This window comes from Anastrepha obliqua, chromosome 4 (assembly GCF_027943255.1).
Source record: "Anastrepha obliqua isolate idAnaObli1 chromosome 4, idAnaObli1_1.0, whole genome shotgun sequence".
Lineage (NCBI taxonomy): Eukaryota > Metazoa > Arthropoda > Insecta > Diptera > Tephritidae > Anastrepha > Anastrepha obliqua.
Window position 1 is genome coordinate 97,386,727 of NC_072895.1, and position 22,075 is coordinate 97,408,801.

A 22,075-nucleotide genomic window follows, 5' to 3' on the forward strand; every position below is an offset into this window, starting at 1 on the left:
GCTAAGCTACTAAGTTAAAAACGTCATGTAACGATGCTTCGAAGGCATCGTGAATTGTTAAGTGACAAAAACAAAGGTGTGTATGTGTTTATTTGCAAGTTGAAGTTGTAGGAGGTAAGGGGCTGCATATTGGCAGTTCTATGCATATATGGATTGTTGACAGTATTTGGAAATTAAAGAATTTAAATGGGCATACATTTTAAATTGTTAAACGCACTTGTTAAAGAGTGTCCGATACTAAAATTGTATTTAGAATGAGTTGCATTTGATTGAGATTGTGTTGATTCAGGCCCTAATTTTAGACCTTAGTGCGTTGGCTTATTAGGCTGGAGCCAAATTTTATAAATTTGTATACAAATGTGGTCTTTGTATTGTGGCACTATCTAGTAATATCATAAAATGAAAATGTTTAAAGAATTAATACTGAAATGAAAATCATTTTTGAAATAAATTGTTTCTAGGCCATATTAACAGCGAAATACTCAGAAATGAGTTTTGTTATTGCCGTCTTAGTAATTGTTGCATAGAACGATGATGTATAAAAAATTTTTGTACTGATTAAAATAAGTTGAAAAAATGTTTAACATATCTAGAAATTAGTAGAGCGCTGCAACGCTGAAGTTTCCAACTGGCGTACAAGATACAGCTCGTAATTATTATCTAAAGCAAAAAATTCAAGTGGGTTTTTAATTATCATGATTTTTTATTCTAGATGAACTAAGAAAACGAGAGAAATTCCAAATTTTCAACTTTTTGGAGGTTTTAAAGAAAAAAAAGAGGTTGTCGGTAAAGTCGGTTTACTGACGATAGTTTAACGTGACAACGTCATAAGAAAATACTGATGTAAGGGTTGCAATTTTCAAAACAAAATTTTAATTTTATTTGTTTGATAGATATTTTGTATGGATATAGAGGAGGAGGTAAATGGAATTGCAATGGAATAGGTCAAGTTACATTTACACAAACGTGAAAATTGACGAAATATTTATCAAATTCATGAAAGATATCTTCAATTTCGATTGTGCATCAGATGTTAATAAGTCAACAACACTAAGAGGCACAATCATCGATTTGCCTTTTTCAAGACACATTACACTCGAAACACTCCCTTTCATTTCCTATTTTTCCTATCATCGTTTATTCTCAACAGAGAAATGGTTCATTACCATGCACACAGGAAGAAGGCATATGCAAATACAAATATGTGAATTTATATACAAATGCGCATATACATACATATACATACATATATATTGACAAGTAGGACAGAGCCAGATGTCGAACGTTGCCGAACGCGGGGGCCGATTGTGCTCTTTGTCGTTCGTTCCGCGCTGTCGCTTGCAGTTCAAGCACATTAGCTTACATTTGCTTGCGTACGGAATACATAGATTCGTATATTTGATATGTCCATATGATTTATATGCATCTTTACATATAGATTTGTTCTTTTTGAAAATTGCGCGAAATTGTATATGTATATGCATGTTTATATACATACATTAGTATACAACATATCTTATAAGGTATGTATGTGGTAAATATTATATTACCATACATTTTTTCCTTCATATATAATAAAAAAATTAATAATAATAACATTAAAACAACAGGTATTATTAACAAACTTGGTTTTATTTTAAATTCTTCAAGTAAATCAAATTAATAATAATCAATAAGAAGGCATATGCAAATACAAATACGTGAATTTATATACATACATATATACGCTCACTTAAGTAGGAGAGAGCAAGATGTCGAACGTTGCCGTTCGTTTGCTCTGTTTGCTTTGTCGTTCGTTCCGCGCTTTCGCTTGCAGTTCATTCAAGGTAACGGCAATGAGCAAGGTAACGACAAATGAGCAAGGTAACGACAACTGAGCAAGGTAACGACAAATGAGTAAGGTAACGACACATTTTTTCGTGCGTGCAGCCGGCTAAATCGAATTATAAGACGTTATCACGTCAAAATGCCTTTCTATAAAAAAAAAATTCACTTCAACTTGGTATACAAATCTTGAACAATTTTTTTTAATCTATTTTGTTAGTTCAAATAGAAGAGTATTTAATGCTGAAGGGAACAAGCTATGATTCATTTCAAAAGGTTGATTAGTTTTTTTCATTCATGTACGCCAATTCAAAGAAATCATAAAAATGAAAAGTCGAGAAAAGAAGTTAAAGTTTGTACTCGTACTATAGCTGTCCGGCCACAACGTAACTACCTAACGCTCGCCTACCTTTGGCTTTGTATCTACGGAAATATTGAGAATTAGGCTCTGTAACTTTGTGTGAATATTCTGAAATATATTAGGAATCGCTTAAAACGAAAAAAAAAATTGATTTTTTTGACCTTATAAACCAGGCTCCCCCTTAACAATTTTGCTCACAAATTAAAAGTAACATAACTTAAGATGTTTAAAAAAACAAATAGAAATCGCTGGCTAGAACAAACACACAACTCACTTGCAAATAGCAAGCACTCAACAAATGCATATGTGTATGTGGAAGCTCTCAGCAGTGCAGTTCACAATAGAGGTTCAGCTAATTTACTATAGAATTTAATAAAGCCTTTTAATTTTGCTTATGATCGTTTTTTTTAGTGTTCAGTGCCATCTCTCATTACATTACCTGTGGAAAAGTAACTCAGTTTATGAAGTCATTTGTTGATGAAACCTTTTGTAGATTTCTTGCCTCACATCTCTATTGTGAATTGTGAAAGTCAAAGAGATTCCCAACGGAAACGACTACGACTCGGAAGAAATTGTATTCATTCGTTAACAAAATGGACGCTGAAAGTGCTGCTTATTGATGAACATGAATTCTGGGCTCTCTACTGCTGTCGTTTTACAAAAACAAAAAAAGTTATGACATTTTGAAATTAACAGTTTCAGTTACGTATACGTTGGGTATAACGTCTATTGGCGTAACTGAAACTGTTAATTTCCAAATGTCATAACTTTTTTTTAAAAAATCGTACAATAATTTAAAAAAATGGGTTTTAAAGCCAAAGAGTTGTACTATGCGACCTTTTCGTCGAAAATTGAAAAAAAAAAATTTTCTATCTCAAAAAAAATTATCAAAAATGGCTAAAATGGCCATTTTTTGACCTTTTAGGCTTCATTTACCAAAAATCCTGACGTGATGGAGCATTTTGAAGGTCAGATTCGTTTTCAGCGCATAAAAAACTACAAGAAACAAGTACAGCCATTCTAGAAACTCACCCTCGCAGGACTGTGTAATCAATAGTAATATTTGAGTTGATGAAACCAACTGAGTTTGAATTATAAAATAATATGCGTTGTGCCTAACTGTGGCCATTTCCTTTATTCAGAGGTGCTTACGCTAAGCGCGTTATGTCGGCATTTTTCGGTTTTTTGGGTACATTTTGATTTTGTAAATATGCCGAAAGCGCCTAATTGCTAAATATCATACTGCTCACATGGAAGCATTGCATAATTTAGCGGTAAAACAAAGTGATTATTTAGGCTTCGAAACATACTCAGGAAGGTGTACAAATTATTCATGGATAAATTAAATGCATATAAAACAGCCATAAATCAGACTAAAGGCGAGATGCGAAATTATAACTTAATTTTTAGTTATTATTAATATATATATTTATTTATTTTTTATATTTATTTAATTAAAAGGCTAAAGTGAAAATGCAATTTGTTGTAAATAAAATGTGTTCAAAAATATTTAAGGGGGGAGCCTGCTTTAGAGGCTTCAAAAAATCGATTTTGTTTTGCATAAATGCCTTCCCAAACTATCCAAGAATGTGTCCTCAAAATTTCAGAAGCAAATTCAAAGTATTTTTGGAGTTACAGAAGAAATTGTGAGCAAGCGTCGTGCAGGTATACGTGCGGCCGGATCGCTCGAAGTGCGATATCTCGGTTTTTTATTTTTGCGATTTTTCCTAATTGCCGGGACAGATAGTTAAACGTTCTATCGAAACGAGATAACATTGATTGTATTCGGAATTAAATTATCTTCTAGTTGAACCTAAAAAACCTTAGAAAGTTATGATTAACCCACTTTTTAAACAATCTAAAGTGAATTTGTTTTTCCAAAAAAATTATTATTTTTTTAATTAGCGAAAAATTGTTGAATTTCTCACTTTTTGTTTAATTTTCTTGGTTTAACTAGAAGCTATAATATACCAAAATAAAAACTTTTTGGCTTTTTGGTTTCTGATGAAAATTGCGACCTGCATCTTTCCCGCCGCACGACACAGGCACACCCGAGGCGCCTCGGCAAAATGCTTGTACCAGGCATAATATGACATAATATTTGAATGAAAAAATTTGAGAAGACTGTTGAAATATAAAGGGTCCGCCATATAACTTAACGGAATTAAAAATGCTTTAAAAAAGAAACTACTCAATATTTTTCCAAACTGTTTTCTTTTTATTTTGAAGTACAATCCTTTCGGTTAATGATGTAACACAACTTCATTCATATGGCTGCCTCGGCTAGCCATGCACCATCCCATACGATCGATCCAATTTTTCAACACATTTTCGATTGTATGCGACTGTATTTCAGCTATGACATCGCGTATGTTGGTCTTCAGTGCATCAATTGTTGCTGGATTTTCGGCATAACACTGGTCTTTGACGGCATCCCAAAAATAATAATCCAACGGCGTCAAATCGCAGCTCCGAGGCGGCCCAACGATATCAGAATTTCGGCTGATAATGCGATCTTCGATTGGTCGTAGCATTCGCTGTGTGGCAAGCAGCGCCATCTTGTTGGAACCAAATGCCACCAATATCCTCCTCTTCAATTTCTTGGAACAAAAATTCGTTCAACACGGCCCGGTAACGCTCTCCATTGACGGTTACGGCCACTCCTCGCTCATTTTCGAAGAAAAATGGACCAATGATGCCTCTCGACCAAAATCCGCACCAAACAGTGACTCGTTGTGAATGCATCGGCTTTTCTTCGAGTGCGTGCGGGTTTTCTAAGCCCCCAATGCGGCAATTTTGCTTGTCAACATACCCGCCGAGATGGAAATGAGCTTCATCCGAAAATATGATTTTTCGGTAAAAGTCTTCATCTTCTTCAAGTCGATCATTCGTACACATTCTGCAACATTACCATAATTTTCAAAGTAATGTCGCAATATTTCCCAGCGTTCTTTGAGCGTATACACAACCATTTTCGTTCAGCGGAAGAATAAAACTAATTTTCAGTCAAATCAGATGACAGCTAAGTGTTACCATTCTTCAAATAATACCTAGTTCAAATCCGTAACGGTAGATGGCGGGCCCTGTATAACAATAAAGCCAGAAAGTTTCGTTTCAATCGAATATTTCTTTCCTTCCCAAAAAAAAATCCACGAAAAAATCGATTTTTTGAAGCCTTTAAAGCAGGCTCCCCCTTAAGTGGACTACAAATTATACAACATATATTTTAAAATTAAAAATATAAAACAATTGAAGGTTAAATACACTCAAAATAGCTGTATTAACAACATTTATTATAACCTTTTGCCGAGTGCAGTGGTGTGTAACTTGATGTTGTTCTTAAAGTTTTATACCACCTCTGAATGGCCGATGGTTTTTAGGAGGAGTTTTTTCATAGCAGAAATATACTCAGCGGTTTGCCTGCCGCTATTAGAACAAACCCTTTATATCACTTAGTGCTTTATCAAGCCCACAGTGGGTTTCGAACCAGCACCGATTTGTAATACAAATGTATAAATTAATTCAATATTCAGTTTTTTTGAAGCATTTTATTCCGCGATTTTTTTTCCATTTACTGTTAATTCATTTAGAAATATTGACAGTAATTAACAAACAAATTTTTGGTTTTTTGTATTCCGGTCACTGACACCCGATGCTACAATGCCCGCCGATGGAGAAGCCCCGCTGCGACCTTCCTGGAAGAATTGAGTGTGCATCCGCCATTTTAAATGATTAAAATAAAAAAAAAAAAAATTATATTATTTTAATATATATATAAATAAACTGTTTGCCAATTTTGAAAAAAATAGATTGACTTCTTCATTTTAAATATTTTAATGAAAATCAGGGAAAATCTGGCCGTTTACAGGTATCTCTTTACAGGTATCCTTAGGCCTCGTAGTTATATTAGAAAATTTTATAAAATTAAAAATGTGCTTGCAGTATTTTACTTACCATTTTATTCAAAATTCTAAGACCCATTCCCACATAGGGTACAACCGACCACACTCTATGGTGAACACATTCAATTTAATACATAAGGACTTATTTCTTTATAGACCTTGTAGTGTTTTTTATTTGCTTCTTACAAGTTTTATTTTATTTTTTTTAATTTTTTTTTTGTAAAAAATAAACAATTCTCTTTATTTAAAGCTATTTAAACATATTTGCGCTATTAGTAAACAACATACCAACAAATGTATTTACATAAGGCGTGTAAATTCAACAAATTGCCATTGAATAGCTTATGCTAATTTTAAAACATTATATGAAAATTGTAGAAGATTGTATTTAATTTAATCTAGAACTAAATATTCATATATGTATGTTAGTTGCTTGCTTTTATTTGCTTGAATCGAGCAACGTGTTATAAAAGTTATGTAATTATATTTTTAATTTTAAATTTTTTATGTTTTAAAATTTCTATTTTTTTATTTTTATGTTCGTATTTATTGTATTTTTAATGCTTATTAACTTCAGAGGAAGTTAACAAATTTAGCGATTGTGAAATATTAACAAGTCAATTCATAAAAAATATTTTATCTCTTAAAATCTTTTGGGGTGCACTTCTTTAATTCTAAGTAACTGTTTGAATAGCATCAAACATGTACAAGGTGGCACAAAATTAATCATCCAATTTTGTTTTTCAATAATTTTTTACTAAAACAAAAATACATATTTCAAGTGTTGGCAATCTATTTTTTATCTTTACGCGTGCCATTGCTTGCCTGTTTGTATATCGCAGCTGTCAAATATGGCTGACGTATGACGCCAGTTGTAAAAATTATAAATCTTCCGATAGGGTGATTAGTTTTGCGCCACCTTGTTTATAGTATACTGCAGCTGTCTAAATCACTAGTGTCAAATATGGCTGACGTATGACGCCATTTGCAAAAATTATAAATCTTCCGATAGGGTGATTAATTTTGCGCCACTTTGTGTATAGTATACTGCAGCTGTCTAATTCACTAGTGTCAAATATGGCTGACGTATGACGCCAGTTGTAAAAATTAGAAATCTTCCGATAGGGTGATTAGTTTTGCGCCACCTTGTTTATAGTATACTGCAGCTGTCTAATTCACTAGTATCAAATATGGCTGACGTAGGACACCATTTGCAAAAATTATAAATCTTCCGATAGGGTGATTAGTTTTGCGCCACCTTGTATATTGGCAATTTCTCAATGTTTTTTGAAATAATTTTCAACATAATTTTAATTTATTTATACATACATATATATGATACATATGTGTATATACAAACGAAAGCATTGCGCCACTCAGGCTCTTAGGTAAGACTTAAATATTTTTAAACCTATTTGAAATGTTACTGTTTAGTTTCATATTTTTTTATTTCTTTTAATTCTTAGAAACACTGAATTTTAGAACTAAATTTGCTTAAAAAGTGAATCATGTTCACACATTTAAATCACAGGTACTAAACTAAGATCGCATGCATGCAAATATGTAGATATTAACTTTCTACTCAAGACCCTTTCTTAAAGGAGCTGGTCCTAGTGCTGGCTTTAGTTTTGCACACAAAACATTATGCTAATTATTTTAAAACTTACGCTATAATTATGTTTTCTTTCAAATATTTATGCATATGTACATGTGTATGTTTGTGGGTGTTTTATGTTTTTTATGTATACATAGCAATGATTTCCATTATACTCGTAGTAGAGCCTGCAATTAGAGCAAGTATCGCACATAAACTTAACAGAATGTTCTTGTACAGTATCCAACGACAGCAGCCCAAACGATCGGGCCACAAATATACAGTCTCGCAAACGCTGGGTACAAAAATTCCTGCGAGAAATTGGTCTTATGAGAAACTTGCATAATTAGAACTTGATTACTGTACAACTTACCGAGTAGTGAAAAGAAGACTGCACCCACAAGACTAATGAATGGTCCTAGCTGGGGAATAGCCACGCTAATGCCAACAGCGATCAGTATGATACCGGTACGTAAAAGTATCTGTATGATGTTATGATGTCTTTCGTTGAATTTATGTTTGATATGTCTCCAGAGAATTTCATTGGGTATGAAGAATTGCAGACCGAAAGTGAAAAGTATGGCAACGGCCATTAACAATTTTGCGGTGTCAGCCAAACTGAAAGAAAATAAACGAAACTAATGTAATTTCCAAATTTTAGGATTATCATTTCAATACTTACGCCTCACCCTCTTTCAAGTTTAACGTAATGCTTGCCTGCACATCACTGCCATAACGCGCATAACCTAAGAAACCGATAGCCGCATATAATGTCACCACGATGATCATAGCTATGTTAAGCACACCGGGGCAGCCAAGAAACTGTTGTGGTTTCTTCATCGTATTCTCAACGGGCATAACTACACCGATGCCCTCCATAGCGAATATGACAGTGGCAAAGAAGAGCGGAATCTGTGTTACTTTGGCAACGAGTGGCTTGTCTGAGAACACAAATGGTTCGCTAAATAAGTAGTACAACACTATGCAGAATGTGACCACTATGAAAATATTAGCCATGGCTGAGAAGGGCACCAGCCATTTTAGATTTCTTATCTGACCAATTAATAGGCAAGGTATTACACTCAGGGCGATGTATATACGCACATTCCAATTCAGGGTGGTGTCATAGTTGATGACATCGTGAAACGAAGTGCCAATAAAAACTATATAAACACAAATTGCTGCAAAGTAGGTGGCCATTAGACTCATATCAACGAATTGTCTGTGCAAGGAGAAATCGTTAGAATGTGGAAAATGTGTGGTACTTCTTTTTTGAATTTTATCTAAAAGCAAAAACTTACTTTGCAAACTTTGAAAACGGACGCAGACGTTTTGGACCATTTTCAAACACTTTTTCTGCGGTCTCAGCAAAATTTAGCGCAGGAACTTTTGATTCTTTGCAAATCTCTTGTGATGTTTTGACCTGGAAGAAATAAGTGAATAAAAGTAGACGGTTAATAGCAAATATATATCTACTCTGTATGAGAAATGCGAAATACGCTCTGAGGTTTGTTATTATCTGCCGAGAGGCGAGCGCTAATAGAAATAACTTTTTCTATCATTTGGTACAGAGTACATAAAGCCATTATTAGGATTAGCGATATCAACAGAGCAACGAACTGAGTGGTTTTAGCCTCGTTTATTTGTATGTCGCCTGTTTTATAAACCCTTTTTGATGTATTGTTTCTTATATGAAATTGTAAGTTGATACTTTTAGTTTTTGTTTTTATATTTAATATTTTTTTACCTTTATAATACCTTTTAGCTTCATTTTTTATATTTTATACTTTTTTGAATTAATTTAATTTTTATTATTATTTTTTAATTTAATTTTTATTTATTTTTTAAATTTTATTTTTATTAAAGCAAATTTTTATTAATTTTTTTAATTTTATTTTTATTTTTTTTATTATTTGTTTTTTTTTTCTTATTTATTACTTTTTGTATTTTTAATTTTAATTTTATTAAAGCAAATTTTTATTAAGTTTTTAAATTTTATTTTTATTACAACATTTGCTTTTTTTTTCTTATTTATTACTTTTTGTATTTGTATTATTTTTACATACACATATGTATATATAAATAAATGAAATCAATGTCTGGTTCTTATTTTGAAACAAGCGAACTCTATTAACCTCAAACGACAATTTTTGAACAAGCGTTTGGTAAGTTGATACCTTTAGTGTTTTGTTTTTTATATTTCGTCCCCTTAGTATAACAATAGCCTATGTGCTCATAGGCTATATTATTATTTTTTTATTGAATTTTTGGATTCTCCATCGTCGATTTTATATGTGGTCAAAATTTTCTCAAATTCTAGTTCCACAAAGTGGGCCAAAACGTCAATCAAAAAATAATAAATATTTACAGACATAACGAGATTTGAGTGAGAGCTACTTTAGACAAAAAGTTTGAAATTCATTTTCTCAAAACATCAAAAAATTTATAGGCTATTTTAATACTAAGGGGACGATTTAATATTTTTTTAATACTGTTTATTTTTTTATATTTTCTACTTTTTGAATTTGTTTTTATTATTTTTTCAATAATTATTATTTTTTGTTAATTATTATTATTATTAATATATTTTATTGTTTTAATTAATTTTTTATTATTATTTTTTTCTTTTTTATTATTTTTTGTATTTTTAATGTTATTTTTATTAGTTTTTTAGATTTTATTTTTATTATTCTTTTATTAGTATTTGGTTTTCTTTTCTTATTTATTATTTTTTGTATTTTTAATTTTATTTTTATTATTATTTTTTGTTATTTGATTGTTTGGTTGGTTGGTTTAAGGGTCACCCCGCATCGGAGTGCCACATAAACCGCAAGTTGGGTCTGTTGTGTTGCCCTAGAGCTCATTATGTTATATGATTTCCCCACCTAACCGAGATGTTTACTATAGATTTTGGTCAAAGATATTAATTCGTTTCGAGAATTTAATGAGAGATTCGATTTTCAGGTCCGAGAGTACTGAAAAATTATCAATTGTTGGAGAGCCTAGAAGAGCGAGTCGACTTCTGGCTAGACCGGGACAACTGCACAGCAAATGTCTGCTCGATACTTCCTCATCTTCGTCCTCGCAGTATCTGCACAGGTCGTTTTGAGGAACCCCGAGCCGACATGCGTGAGTGCCCAAAAGGCAGTGGCCGGTGATAAGAGATATTATATGCCTTAGTTCGTGTTTCGAAAGACTTATAAGGGTTTTTGTCTGTTTCAGATTGTAGGATGGCCAGATTTGTCTGGTCGTAACGCAAGTAGTTTCCACTCGCCACCTCCGATCAACAATGCTGTGAAATTCTCGATCAATGAGCAATTTACATGTTGAGAGCGGAATGTGGATTGTGGGTAAGTTACTAACATTTGATTGCGCAGGTCCAGCTCTCGCGAGCTCATCAGCTTTGCAGTTACCTTCGAATCCACTGTGACCCGGTATCCAGATAACTTGGACAGAATTCTGAACACTTATCTCGTTAAGAGATGAGAGACAAGATCGAACCACATCTGAGTGGGTATGAGAGGAGCTGACTGCTCGAACGCCGCTTGACTGTCAGTGAAAAAGCGGATATCCTTTAGTGATATTCTCTTTTCTAAGAGAGTTTTCGCAGCATACCAGATAGCGCATACTTCCGCTTGGAATACACTATAGTAATCGGGTAATCTAAATGATAGATTGATGTGAGGGGAATTGGAAAAGATTCCAAATCCCACTTTGCCGTCTTGTTTTGAACCATCTGTATAGACATATAATCAGAGGGCCATCGATTTCGGTTAGATTTGTCTTCCATTCTTCCCCAGTTGGGAGTGAACAGGAGAATAGCAAGGGTGGTGAAGGAAGACTTACATGATAGTCTATGTCGGAAGAGATAACAGTGTTCCTGTTTAGTATGGCCGAATGGCCAAGATACTTATTTCATTTCGATATGGCATTCATGCGTGTCGCTGCTTTCGCTGCAATCGCTTTGCCAGCCAGATCGATAGGGAACAAGTGAAGCAACGTATTTAGAGCCTTAGTAGGTGTTGTACTTAGGCATCCTGTTATCAGGAGGCAGGCTATTCTTTGGACTCGATCAATTGTGGCTACTCTACACCGTTTTTCGAGTGCTGTCCACCATACAACCACACCGTAGAAGAGTATCGGTTTGATGATCGTGGTATATATCCTTTATTCTTATTTATTACTTTTTGTATTTTTAATTTTAATTTTATTAAAGCAAATTTTTATTAATTTTTTAAATTTTATTTTTATTATTTGTTTTTTTTTTCTTATTTATTACTTTTTGTATTTTTATTATTTTTATGTATACGTAAGCATGTATATATAAATAAATGAAATCAATGTCTGGTTGTTATTTTGAAACAAGCGAGCTCTATTAATCTCATACGACAATTTCTGAACAAGCATTTGGTAAGTGGATACCTTCAGTGTTTTGTTTTTTATATTTAATATTTTTTTTAATCCTGCTTATGTTTTTATATTTTATACTTTTTTGAATTTGTTTTTAGTATTTTTTTAATTCTTATTATTTTTTGTTAATTATTATTATTATTATTTTATTGTTTTAATTTATTTTTTATTATTATTTTGTATTTTTATTTTTGTTAATTTTTTTGTAATTTTAGTTTTATTAAAGCAAATTTTTATTAATTTTTTAAATTTTATTTTTAGTATTTTTTATTATTATTATATTTTTTCTTTTTTATTATTTTTTGTATTTTTAATGTTATTTTTATTAGTTTTTTAGATTTTATTTTTATTTTTCTTTATTAGTAATTGTTTTTTTTCTTATTTATTTGTATTTTTAATTTTATTTTTATTAAAGCAAATTTTAATGACTTTTCAAATTTTATTTTTATTATTCCTTTTTTGTTATTTGGTTTTTTTTCTTAATACAAAAATACAAAAAATATATTTTTAATTTTATTTTTGATAAAGCAAATTTTTATTAATTTTTTAGATTTTATTTTTATTATTTGTTTTGTTGTTCTTATTTCTGGCCTGGTTGTTATTTTAAAACAAACTCTGTTAACGTCATATGACAATTTCTGAACAAAGAGGCGTGTTTAGTATAGAGGCGTGTTTAGTACACATTATTTTATCTCCATTATTAATTAAGTTTGCTCTCTCATATTGTGTTTTGGTTTTTTTTTAAATAGTTGAGAAAACTTGAAGGGACCCAGAAAACATTTTCAAAAGCTACACAAAAAAAAAAAAGTGGGTTACAGCAACGTATTGAGAAACTATTTTTGACAAAAACCGTATTGAAAAAGGACTGCTTCAGACAGAAAAAATCTGACACAGTGGCCGCAATTTTTATCTAAGAGTTTTATTTTAAGCTCACGTGTGCGTGTGCTTCATTGAAAACTTGAATGCATGAAAAACTATTAAATTGTATCAGGTGGCGCATCATCATTAATTATTAACACCAATTAATTAATGAATTTTGTTTTTGAATACATTTTTTACTAAATAAAAAAAAACTGATTTTGAGTGATGCAAATCTTTTGACCTTTAAGCGCTCCATTGCTTGTCTATTTGTATATTGCAGCTGTTAGTTCACAAGTGTCAAATATGATTGACCTGGGACGCTATTTGCAAAAATTATAAATCTTCCGACAGGATGATTCATTTTGCGCCATCTTGCACCAAACAAAATTTTACGGACATTCGCTTATATGATTTATGAGTAAAATAATCGGGTTTGGGCTTTGCAGGAAAACGACGCCAGCAAGCAACGGAATTGGCTTTGTACTGAGTGAAAAAAGAAAAATTGTATAGCAACGCAATAATGGATAGGCCATCCTAGTTTGCCCTTGCAAAACCAGAAGAGAATGCTTGAGCTCTTATGTAGTACAAGAAAGCTAGAAAAAAATCCGACAATAAAAAAATAGTTCCCTTTAAAAAATTGCTACAAACTCTGGGCGAAATTTTCCGAAAGCTGTACGCGGAAATGACACACGATTTCAAATAGTAATGGTGATCACTCCAACCACTGAGAAAAAGAGATGCGATGGGCATAGCTTAGCAACTAAGACATGATATGCTTGCTTGGGCTTTGGTTAGATTTGTGTTGTTACCCCACAGGTGTCTTTTATATCCAACTGTCATTTGCTCTTGCAATGAAAGCCAGTGGTAGGTGGTATTTGCAAGTAAGTAAATTGTGGACTTGCGGCATTTTGAGCAGAGCTCACCAAGGGTACTTGTGTTCCATTCTTTACTAAATAGTGACCCTCGTAGTTTGTTTAATTCAGTTTGTTTTCAACCAATATTGCACGGTTGAAAACAAACTGAATGAAAAATTGCCTAATGCCGAGCTGTAACCATGCAAGTACAGAGATTTGAACAATAATCAAATACTCATTTATGTTGTTCGTTTGCGTCATATCTTCAATATCTAATTAGATTTTATTGCATTATTTTATTATAGCCTCACTAACTATCTATTTTAGTGACAATATATGCTAAACGAATTTCGAAATACCCTACAGGAAATTTACAAGTTCCGAGCTAAGTCACTTCTATCGAAAATAACAGCCTTACCAGATGAACTAAATTTAACTGATTAATCTTTGTTTAATAAAATTCAATACAGTTAAATTCGGAGTGAAGCGCTGGTAATGCTAGTGAATGCAAGAAATGTGCGTTCCTTCTTCTTTCCTACAAAGATTTTGATGAATTTTAATCTGGGGCAACCCTATTATGAAATTTTTGTGAGTTGAGAATATGGTTTCTTATCCTAGCAAATAATGAAATGAAATGTTTGCTATGAAAATGTAAAAAAAATTAGATTAGAAGTAGGGATCTGTCCAAACTCAGGCGGAAGTGAACTTTTTATACCTCGTGTAGAGTTTTCTAAAATTTTTAATTAACGGTATACCTTAGTAAGCTACCTCATACCAAGACTGACATTTCAACTAAATTGCTTTGAAATATCTGAATTATTGTTATTATTTTATATGGGTGTTGGGCATGGCTGATATTAGGTTTCCCATAATTTTAATGCCATGAACTCAACCTGTCCACAGTGTCTGTTGAATTTGTGAAAGAAGTTTAAGGATACCCAGTGGTCTTGAAATATCAAAAAATCGATTTTTGTTTTTTCAATATTTCGAGAGTATAGTATTTTAAGAATATACTGTGAAATTTTCATGCGGAAATTCGCAATATTATAGCTTCTACAGTGCGGTCCTGTACCTCAAACTTTAAACTCATTTACCTCGAAACGCACGACTTTTTTCGGCCTGGTTTTATCAAAAAAAAAAAAAAAAACTATTCACAACATCAATGGCTATCGCCCGTACTAGAATCACCCAAATTTTAGAGTGTCAAATTCAAAACCGCGCCATTTTGTCAATTTTTTTTTTCTAATTCGGGACATAGCTACAGTCACACTGATTTATATTTTTTTTAGTTTTTGTGTTTCAGATAAACAAAAGAGCCAAAATGGATAACACCGTCCGGGTCCAATTTTTCGGGAGGATCAACTTCAGCGCCATTTTTAAAATTATTAAAATTAAAAATTTTTATTTTTTTATTTTTGTATGTAAAATAAGTTAATTGAAAAGCCTAAAAAATTTAAATATCGTTTTTCATTTTTTTATTGTAAAAAATAGTTCCTAAAAATATCCAAAATTTTCGAGCTCTACACCACCGGGACTTCTTAATAGACATCCATATTTATTGAAAAGTAGGCGCGTTATGACCATTTTTCAAAATTCCTGTATTTGCTTGTAAAAAATAGTTCCTAAAAATATCCAAAATTTTCGAGCTCTACACCACCGGGACTTCTTAATAGACATCCATATTTATTGAAAAGTAGGCGCGTCACGACCATTTTTCAAAATTCCTGTATTTGATTTCACAAAATTGTGAAGCGTTTTTTTCGACTTCTTACTGAGAAGACATACTTTTTCATCTTCGAAAATTGTGCCCATTTCATTACTAACCTACCTCGAGTCAAAGGAGAGCAACAAATATTTGTATTTATCGTGCTGAGAAATTGATCTGATTGATCTCATATGCAGTTTATGTCGACTCCGACCGGTAAATGGTGTTTTATGAGAAGCTTTTGCATGGTACAAATACATTCGGAGGTTTCTTACTGTTTGCCGAGGGGTGATCGCTAATAGAAAAGAAATGTTTTTTATAATTTGATGTCTCATGCACACCATGGAATTCAAATTCGAACCCTACCGAATAGAAGCTACGCACGAACCAATTCGACTACGATGGTCGCGATTATCTTACTTTAACTGATAATCTTTACATATGAAGATAAAGAAGCAAAAAGCATGTAATTTGTTGTTGTAAGCGAAAATAAGCGCATACTTTTTAATTTGTTTGCAACTTCCTCTCCCTTTCGGTTAGTATTTGGCAAACGAGTACACAAATTTGTTAAATATGAAACACAGGTTTTTCCTGCATAATCGCCGATGAGGCAATAAAAGTAGTAGAGAATAAAATGTTAAAAGTGATAAGAACCTTAGGCTTTTGCCAGCTGATTGAGTGCGTCGGCAATGATGTGAATGAGCTGTTATTTAATAAAACGAAAGGGCAATTTCCCGGCATCTGTCGATAAGATAATCATTTTTCATACAAACTATTAACTTTTATCATAACAATTTGGTGAATAGAGAGAAAAAAATGCATTTGCTTGTTGCCAGGTGCAGCTAATGCTGTTACAGTTTTCTCAAATAACCTTTTCTATTAAAACTTGCTGTATCATGCCGATAAACACTTATTCGAACGATATAAGTCGAGTTTGATGACACAAAAATTTGGTAAAATTTATTCTACATTTTGAAAATAGGCCCTCGTTAACTTAAAAAATTGAAAAATTGAATAAAAAATTTAAAGAGCAAAATGACAGTTCGTTGCAAGAGAGACGCTCATTTTGGGCTGGAAAAATTTTAGCCAACAAAAATTCTTCTTCTCCTTAATTGGCGCTATAACCGCTTACGCGATTTTGGCCGAGATTAACAAAGCGCGCCAGTCGTTTCTTTCTCGTGCTAACCGGCGCCAGTTGGACACACCAAGTGAAGCCAAGTCCTTCTCCACCTGATCTTTCCAACGCAGTGGAGGCCGCCCTCTTCCTCTGCTACCACCAGCTGGTACCGCATCGAATACTTTCAAAGCCGGAGCGTTTGTATCCATTCGGACGACATGACCCAGCCAACGTAGCCGCTGGATCTTTATTCGCTGCGCTATGTCTATGTCGTCGTAAAGCTCATACAGCTCATCGTTCCATCGTCTGCGATATTCGCCGTTGCCAACGTGCAAAGGTCCAAAAATCTTACGCAGAATCTTTCTCTCGAACACTCCAAGCGTCGCTTCATCGGATGTTGTCATCGTCCAAGCTTCTGCGCCATACGTTAGGACGGGCATGATGAGAGTCTTGTAGAGTGTTAATTTTGTTCGTCGAGAGAGGACTTTACTGCTCAATTGCCTACTTAGTCCAAAGTAGCACTTGTTGGCAAGAGAGATTCTACGTTGGATTTCAAGGCTGACATTGTTATCGGTGTTAATGCTGGTTCCTAAATACACGAAGTCTTTTACAACCTCGAAATTATAACTGTCTACAGTGACGTGGGTGCCGATACGCGAGTGCGCCGACTGTTTGTTTGAAGACAGGAGGTACTTCGTTTTGTCCTCGTTCACCACCAAACCCATTCGCTTTGCCTCTTTATCCAGTTTGGAGAAGGCAGAACTAACAGCGCGGTTGTTAAGGCCGATGATGTCAATATCATCGGCATACGCCAACAAAAAGCCAACAAAAATTACCTATCACAAAAACATGCCATATGATCTGTATGCATCCGATTGAATCTTTTGTAAGGAAAAAAATTTTTTTTGTGGAATTCGGTATTTTGTGCACTCTTGCACTTTAGAAATTTGCTATTTGTAGTCAGAAACGATAAAATGGAAAATGTTTCAAGAAAAGACGTGATGGTATTTTTTGAGCATCACACAATTTTTTAAATAATATTTATCAGCTGATTTGTTTTCTTCTGTCGGTTTTTGCAAGTGATGCCAAATTTTTTCGTTCGTTAACTTTTTGCTTTTTCTTCGCTTTGAGAGAAAATTTTCACTTACACTATCGATTTGGACTGATAGCTGATGCTGGATAGTTTTGTTATCGAAAGCAACTACCGGGTGTTTTTTAAGAGCTTGAAAAGTTAAAATGATGATACAAAACCGAAGTATTATTGTACTGAATTGTTTTTATAATTTGGTAGATAATTTCATGCCATTTATTTTTTTATTTATTATATCCGGCGGGCCTATGGGACCATTTGGACCACTCGATCAGACCAATTTTTGACAAATTTTTATATAATTTTTGTATTATAATATTTTTATATTATATAATTTATATAATAAATCTGGACGTATGGCATTAATGGTGACTTGAATATTGCAATAAATCGATTGCTCAGCGCGCTGTATGGGAAGTTGTGCCGTCTTTTTAGAATAAAATGTCGTCGATGTTTGGCTGATTAGTTTTTGAAAACCAACATTCAGTCAGCATGGCTCGATACCGTTGGCCATTTAGAGTAACGGGAGCTCCTTTGCTCGAAAGAAATAAGAGCCGTGAATGCCACAAGTTAATTTATTTTATATATTATATTTTTTTTTTTAAGAAAATTTCCACAATTTGGAAGGGTTGCTCTGGCGTTAAACGATTCATGATGGCTTGCCAAATCTTACTAAGCAGAAATATCAACACAGTTTAACATTCTCAGTTTTGAAATCACAGCTATCGATATCGATTGTTCTCAAACAGCTAAAAAAAACACCCGATATATTTAAAGGTTACTTGATGTGTCTTTCAAAACTTGTATTTACATTTAAAATGAAGTGAAATTTGTTATGGAAATATACCTTCTACTCAAATATGAACGAGACGGTATCAATAAAACGGTCCGCGGATGACATATGGCAAACAAAGTTGAACAAAGAATTTGTTTGAAATTTTGTTTTCCAACAAAATTTCGGCTTCAGACGCCTTAAAAATGTTGCAGACAACCTATGGGAACTCTGCTCTATCGCGTGCACGTGTTTTCCAGTGGTACAAATCGTTCAAAGAGGGCCGTACATCGGTTGAAAACTTGTCTCATGAACGTCGTCCAGCAACATCAGTAAACGACGAAAACATCGGAAAAGTAAAGGAAATTGTGCTTGAAAATCGCACAAATCGCAAAATCGGTTAACGCTGAATATTATTTAGACGTTTTAAAGCGTTTGCGCGAGAACATTCGTCTTAAAAGGAAGGAATTGTGGGACAACAAGTCATGGTTCTTGCATCACGATAATGCACCAGCTCACACATCACGTCTTGTTCGCGATTATTTGAACAAAAATAATGTTAATATCGTTCCGCAAGCACCGTATGCGCCTGATATGGCTCCATGTGACTTTTTCCTGTTTCCCAAGCTCAAGTTGCCGCTCCGTGGAAAACATTTTGAGACAATTGAAGTCATAAAAGAGAATTCGAAAAACACACTCGAGCTTGACTTGTTTACAGTAGCACAGAAAACAAACTATGTGACATATCACGCTGAAATTTGCCATGTAAGCTTATAACAGTCCTACCAAAAAATAAAAAATTTATTTTTGCCATATGTCATCTGCGGACCGTTTTATTGATACCGTCTCGTTCATATTTGAGTAGTAGGTACATAAATAAAAAACAGCAATTTTTTAAAATGATGCAACAAAATATAGGATTTTTACTCGTGCCTGGTCGTGATTTCAGAATGAGTAAATTTATTTTTGTTAGACAGTTGAGAGAAGGAGAAGAGTTATAGCGCATTTTAAGGCTCACTTCATTTGTTAGGGGAAGAACGGATTTGATTTCGCTTTCATACAGTGCTTACTTAAAACCTTTCCGGTAATAGAACATTATAACAGTTATTTTAAAAATTTCATTTGAAGACACAATCCGTTGATGAGACACAATCCGTAGATAAGTTATCAGTCCGTAGCTGATTCACCTTGAAAAATTTACCTTAGTGCGGCTTGTGGGCCGGATGGAGAAATCTTCGTTTTTAGAAGGGCAGTATACCTGACCAAATTACTGATTTTTAAAGGAAATATTTGATGATACAATATTTATGTATGTATTCGTCCGAAATCATTAAGTCATGAAACATTTTCGGTTTTGAAAAAGAAAAGTTTCCTTCCTAATTTCCTTAGCGAAAACACACTTTTTAGATGCTTAGCATTTTAATTCTTTTTGACGTGATAACGTCTTATAATTCGATTTAACAGGCTGCACGCACGAAAAAATGTGTCGTTACCTTGCTCATTAGTGTTACCTTGCTCATTGCCGTTACCTTGCTCATATGTCGTTACCTTGCTCATTGCCGTTACCTTGAATGAACTGCAAGCGAAAGCGCGGAACGAACGACAAAGCAAACAAAGCAAACGAACGGCAACGTTCGACATCTTGCTCTCTCCTACTTAAGTGAGCGTATATGTGTATGTATATGCGCATATGTGCATATATAAATTCACGTATTTGTATTTGCATATGCCTTCTTATTGATTATTATTAATTTGATTTACTTGAAGAATTTAAAATAAAACCAAGTTTGTTAATAATACCTGTTGTTTTAATGTTATTATTATTTTTTGACGTGATTATGTTATGTTATGTTATGTTATGTTATGTTATGTTATGTTATGTTATGTTATGTTATGTTATGTTATGTTATGTTATGTTATATTATGTTATGTTATGTTATGTTATGTTATGTTATGTTATGTTATGTTATGTTATGTTATGTTATGTTATGTTATGTTATGTTATGTTATGTTATGTCATGTTATGTTATGTTATGTTATGTTATGTTATGTTATGTTATGTTATGTTATGTTATATTATGTTATGTTATGTTATGTTATGTTATGTTATGTTATGTTATGTTATGTTATGTTATGTTATGTTATGTTATGTTATGTTATGTTATGTTATGTTATGTTATGTTATGTTATGTTATGTTATGTTATGTTATGTTATGTTATGTTAGAGTATATTATGTTATGTTAATGTTAACTCATTCTCTATATCCATACAAAATATCTATCAAACAAATAAAATTAAAATTTTCTTTTGAAAAATGCAACCATTCAATTAGTATTTTCTTATGACGTTATCACGTTAAACTATAGTCAGTAAACCGACTTTACAGACAACCTCTTTTTTGTTTTGCAAATTCAACAAGATATGGATTTGTTTTTTCAAAAACTTACCAATATGTGCACACAATGCGTACAGATGAAGCCCACCACCAGCGTAGCAATCATACTGAACAGCATACCGCCATTGGAGAAAGCCATTGGCATTGCCAAAATGCCGCTACCCAATGAACTTTTCAGCAAATGTGCTAACGCGCCATTTGACGACTGACCATTGACTTGGTCGCGATGCTCCGCAGGAATGTATTCTTCGCTAAGCTGTGCTTTTTCGGTTAGATTAGTGCTGAAATGTGTAAAAGAGATTTTCATATACAAAATAAGCAGCTTTTTTTATTTTCTTTTTTTTTTGTTAACAAACCGTGAGTTGAAATCGTTCAGAGTAAATACTGAATTTGACTTCTCTTTGGACGTTGGTATCGAAGTGGTGGGGTCCGCCATCTAGAAAGAGAGTTAAAAATGAAGTTAGATTGGTTCCCAAGCCCTTAAAACAAAGTTCTATTTTTTAACACTCAGAAATTTTGTGCTGTAATAAATTGGTGTGACGGCTAGGCAAACGTCATTGCTCGTTGGATATTTCAAAAACTAAAGGATCATCTACTAGATTTTACGGTTTTTGAGCTTTTAAGTATTTTTATTACGAAGTATTTTAGGTTGGGTTCGGTTAGCTTGGTTGGCAATAAGCCATGCATAGACCTTTTGGTCCCTAGCGATACCAGATGCAGACCGACTTCTATGAATACTGAAAGTAGACATCATGTAGGAAGTCAGCGCTTTTGGCGAATCTAAGCAGAGCTGGGAGGTCCATTTTTGAGACGTCCTCCAGACCCTCAAACAATGGGGTTCCCAGGAATTTTAAACGCGTTTTCAATAATGCCGGACAAACGCACAGAAGATGTTCTAAAGTTTCCTCAACATCCTCTCTGCATTTCCTGCATTTGCCCGTGTTAGCAATCCCTATCTTGTACGCATGTGCATCCACTAGATTACGACCTGTTAGCATACCTATAATAGTTCTGCAGTCCTTCCGCGAGAGCGTAAGCACGAATTGAGTCAGTTTTTTGTCGTTAGTTCTACACATAACTTTTGTTGTTTTGCGTGTGATCAAATTAGTCCATCTAGCTTCCACTGGTTTTTTCATATAGTCGTCTATTTCGTTTTATATAGTATTTAGCGGTTTTGGTATGTCGTTCT

General features: G+C 33.3%; 1 protein-coding gene across 3 annotated transcripts in view; it reads right to left on the reverse strand.

Annotated features, from left to right (window-relative positions):
* Positions 1-6,342: 6,342 nt before the first annotated feature.
* Positions 6,343-22,075, reverse strand: part of LOC129245582 (proton-coupled amino acid transporter-like protein pathetic) — a 65,720-nt gene continuing 49,987 nt past the window's right edge. For all 3 annotated transcript variants that reach the window (XM_054883841.1, XM_054883840.1, XM_054883842.1), the window contains exons 2-7: positions 21,243-21,322; positions 20,939-21,167; positions 8,983-9,104; positions 8,364-8,903; positions 8,055-8,299; positions 6,343-7,992 (exon numbers count right to left, since the gene is read on the reverse strand). In XM_054883841.1, the coding sequence (XP_054739816.1) occupies positions 7,826-7,992; positions 8,055-8,299; positions 8,364-8,903; positions 8,983-9,104; positions 20,939-21,167; positions 21,243-21,322 (1,383 nt within the window). In that variant the 3' untranslated portion in view covers positions 6,343-7,825. The remainder of the gene's footprint in view (positions 7,993-8,054; positions 8,300-8,363; positions 8,904-8,982; positions 9,105-20,938; positions 21,168-21,242; positions 21,323-22,075) is intronic.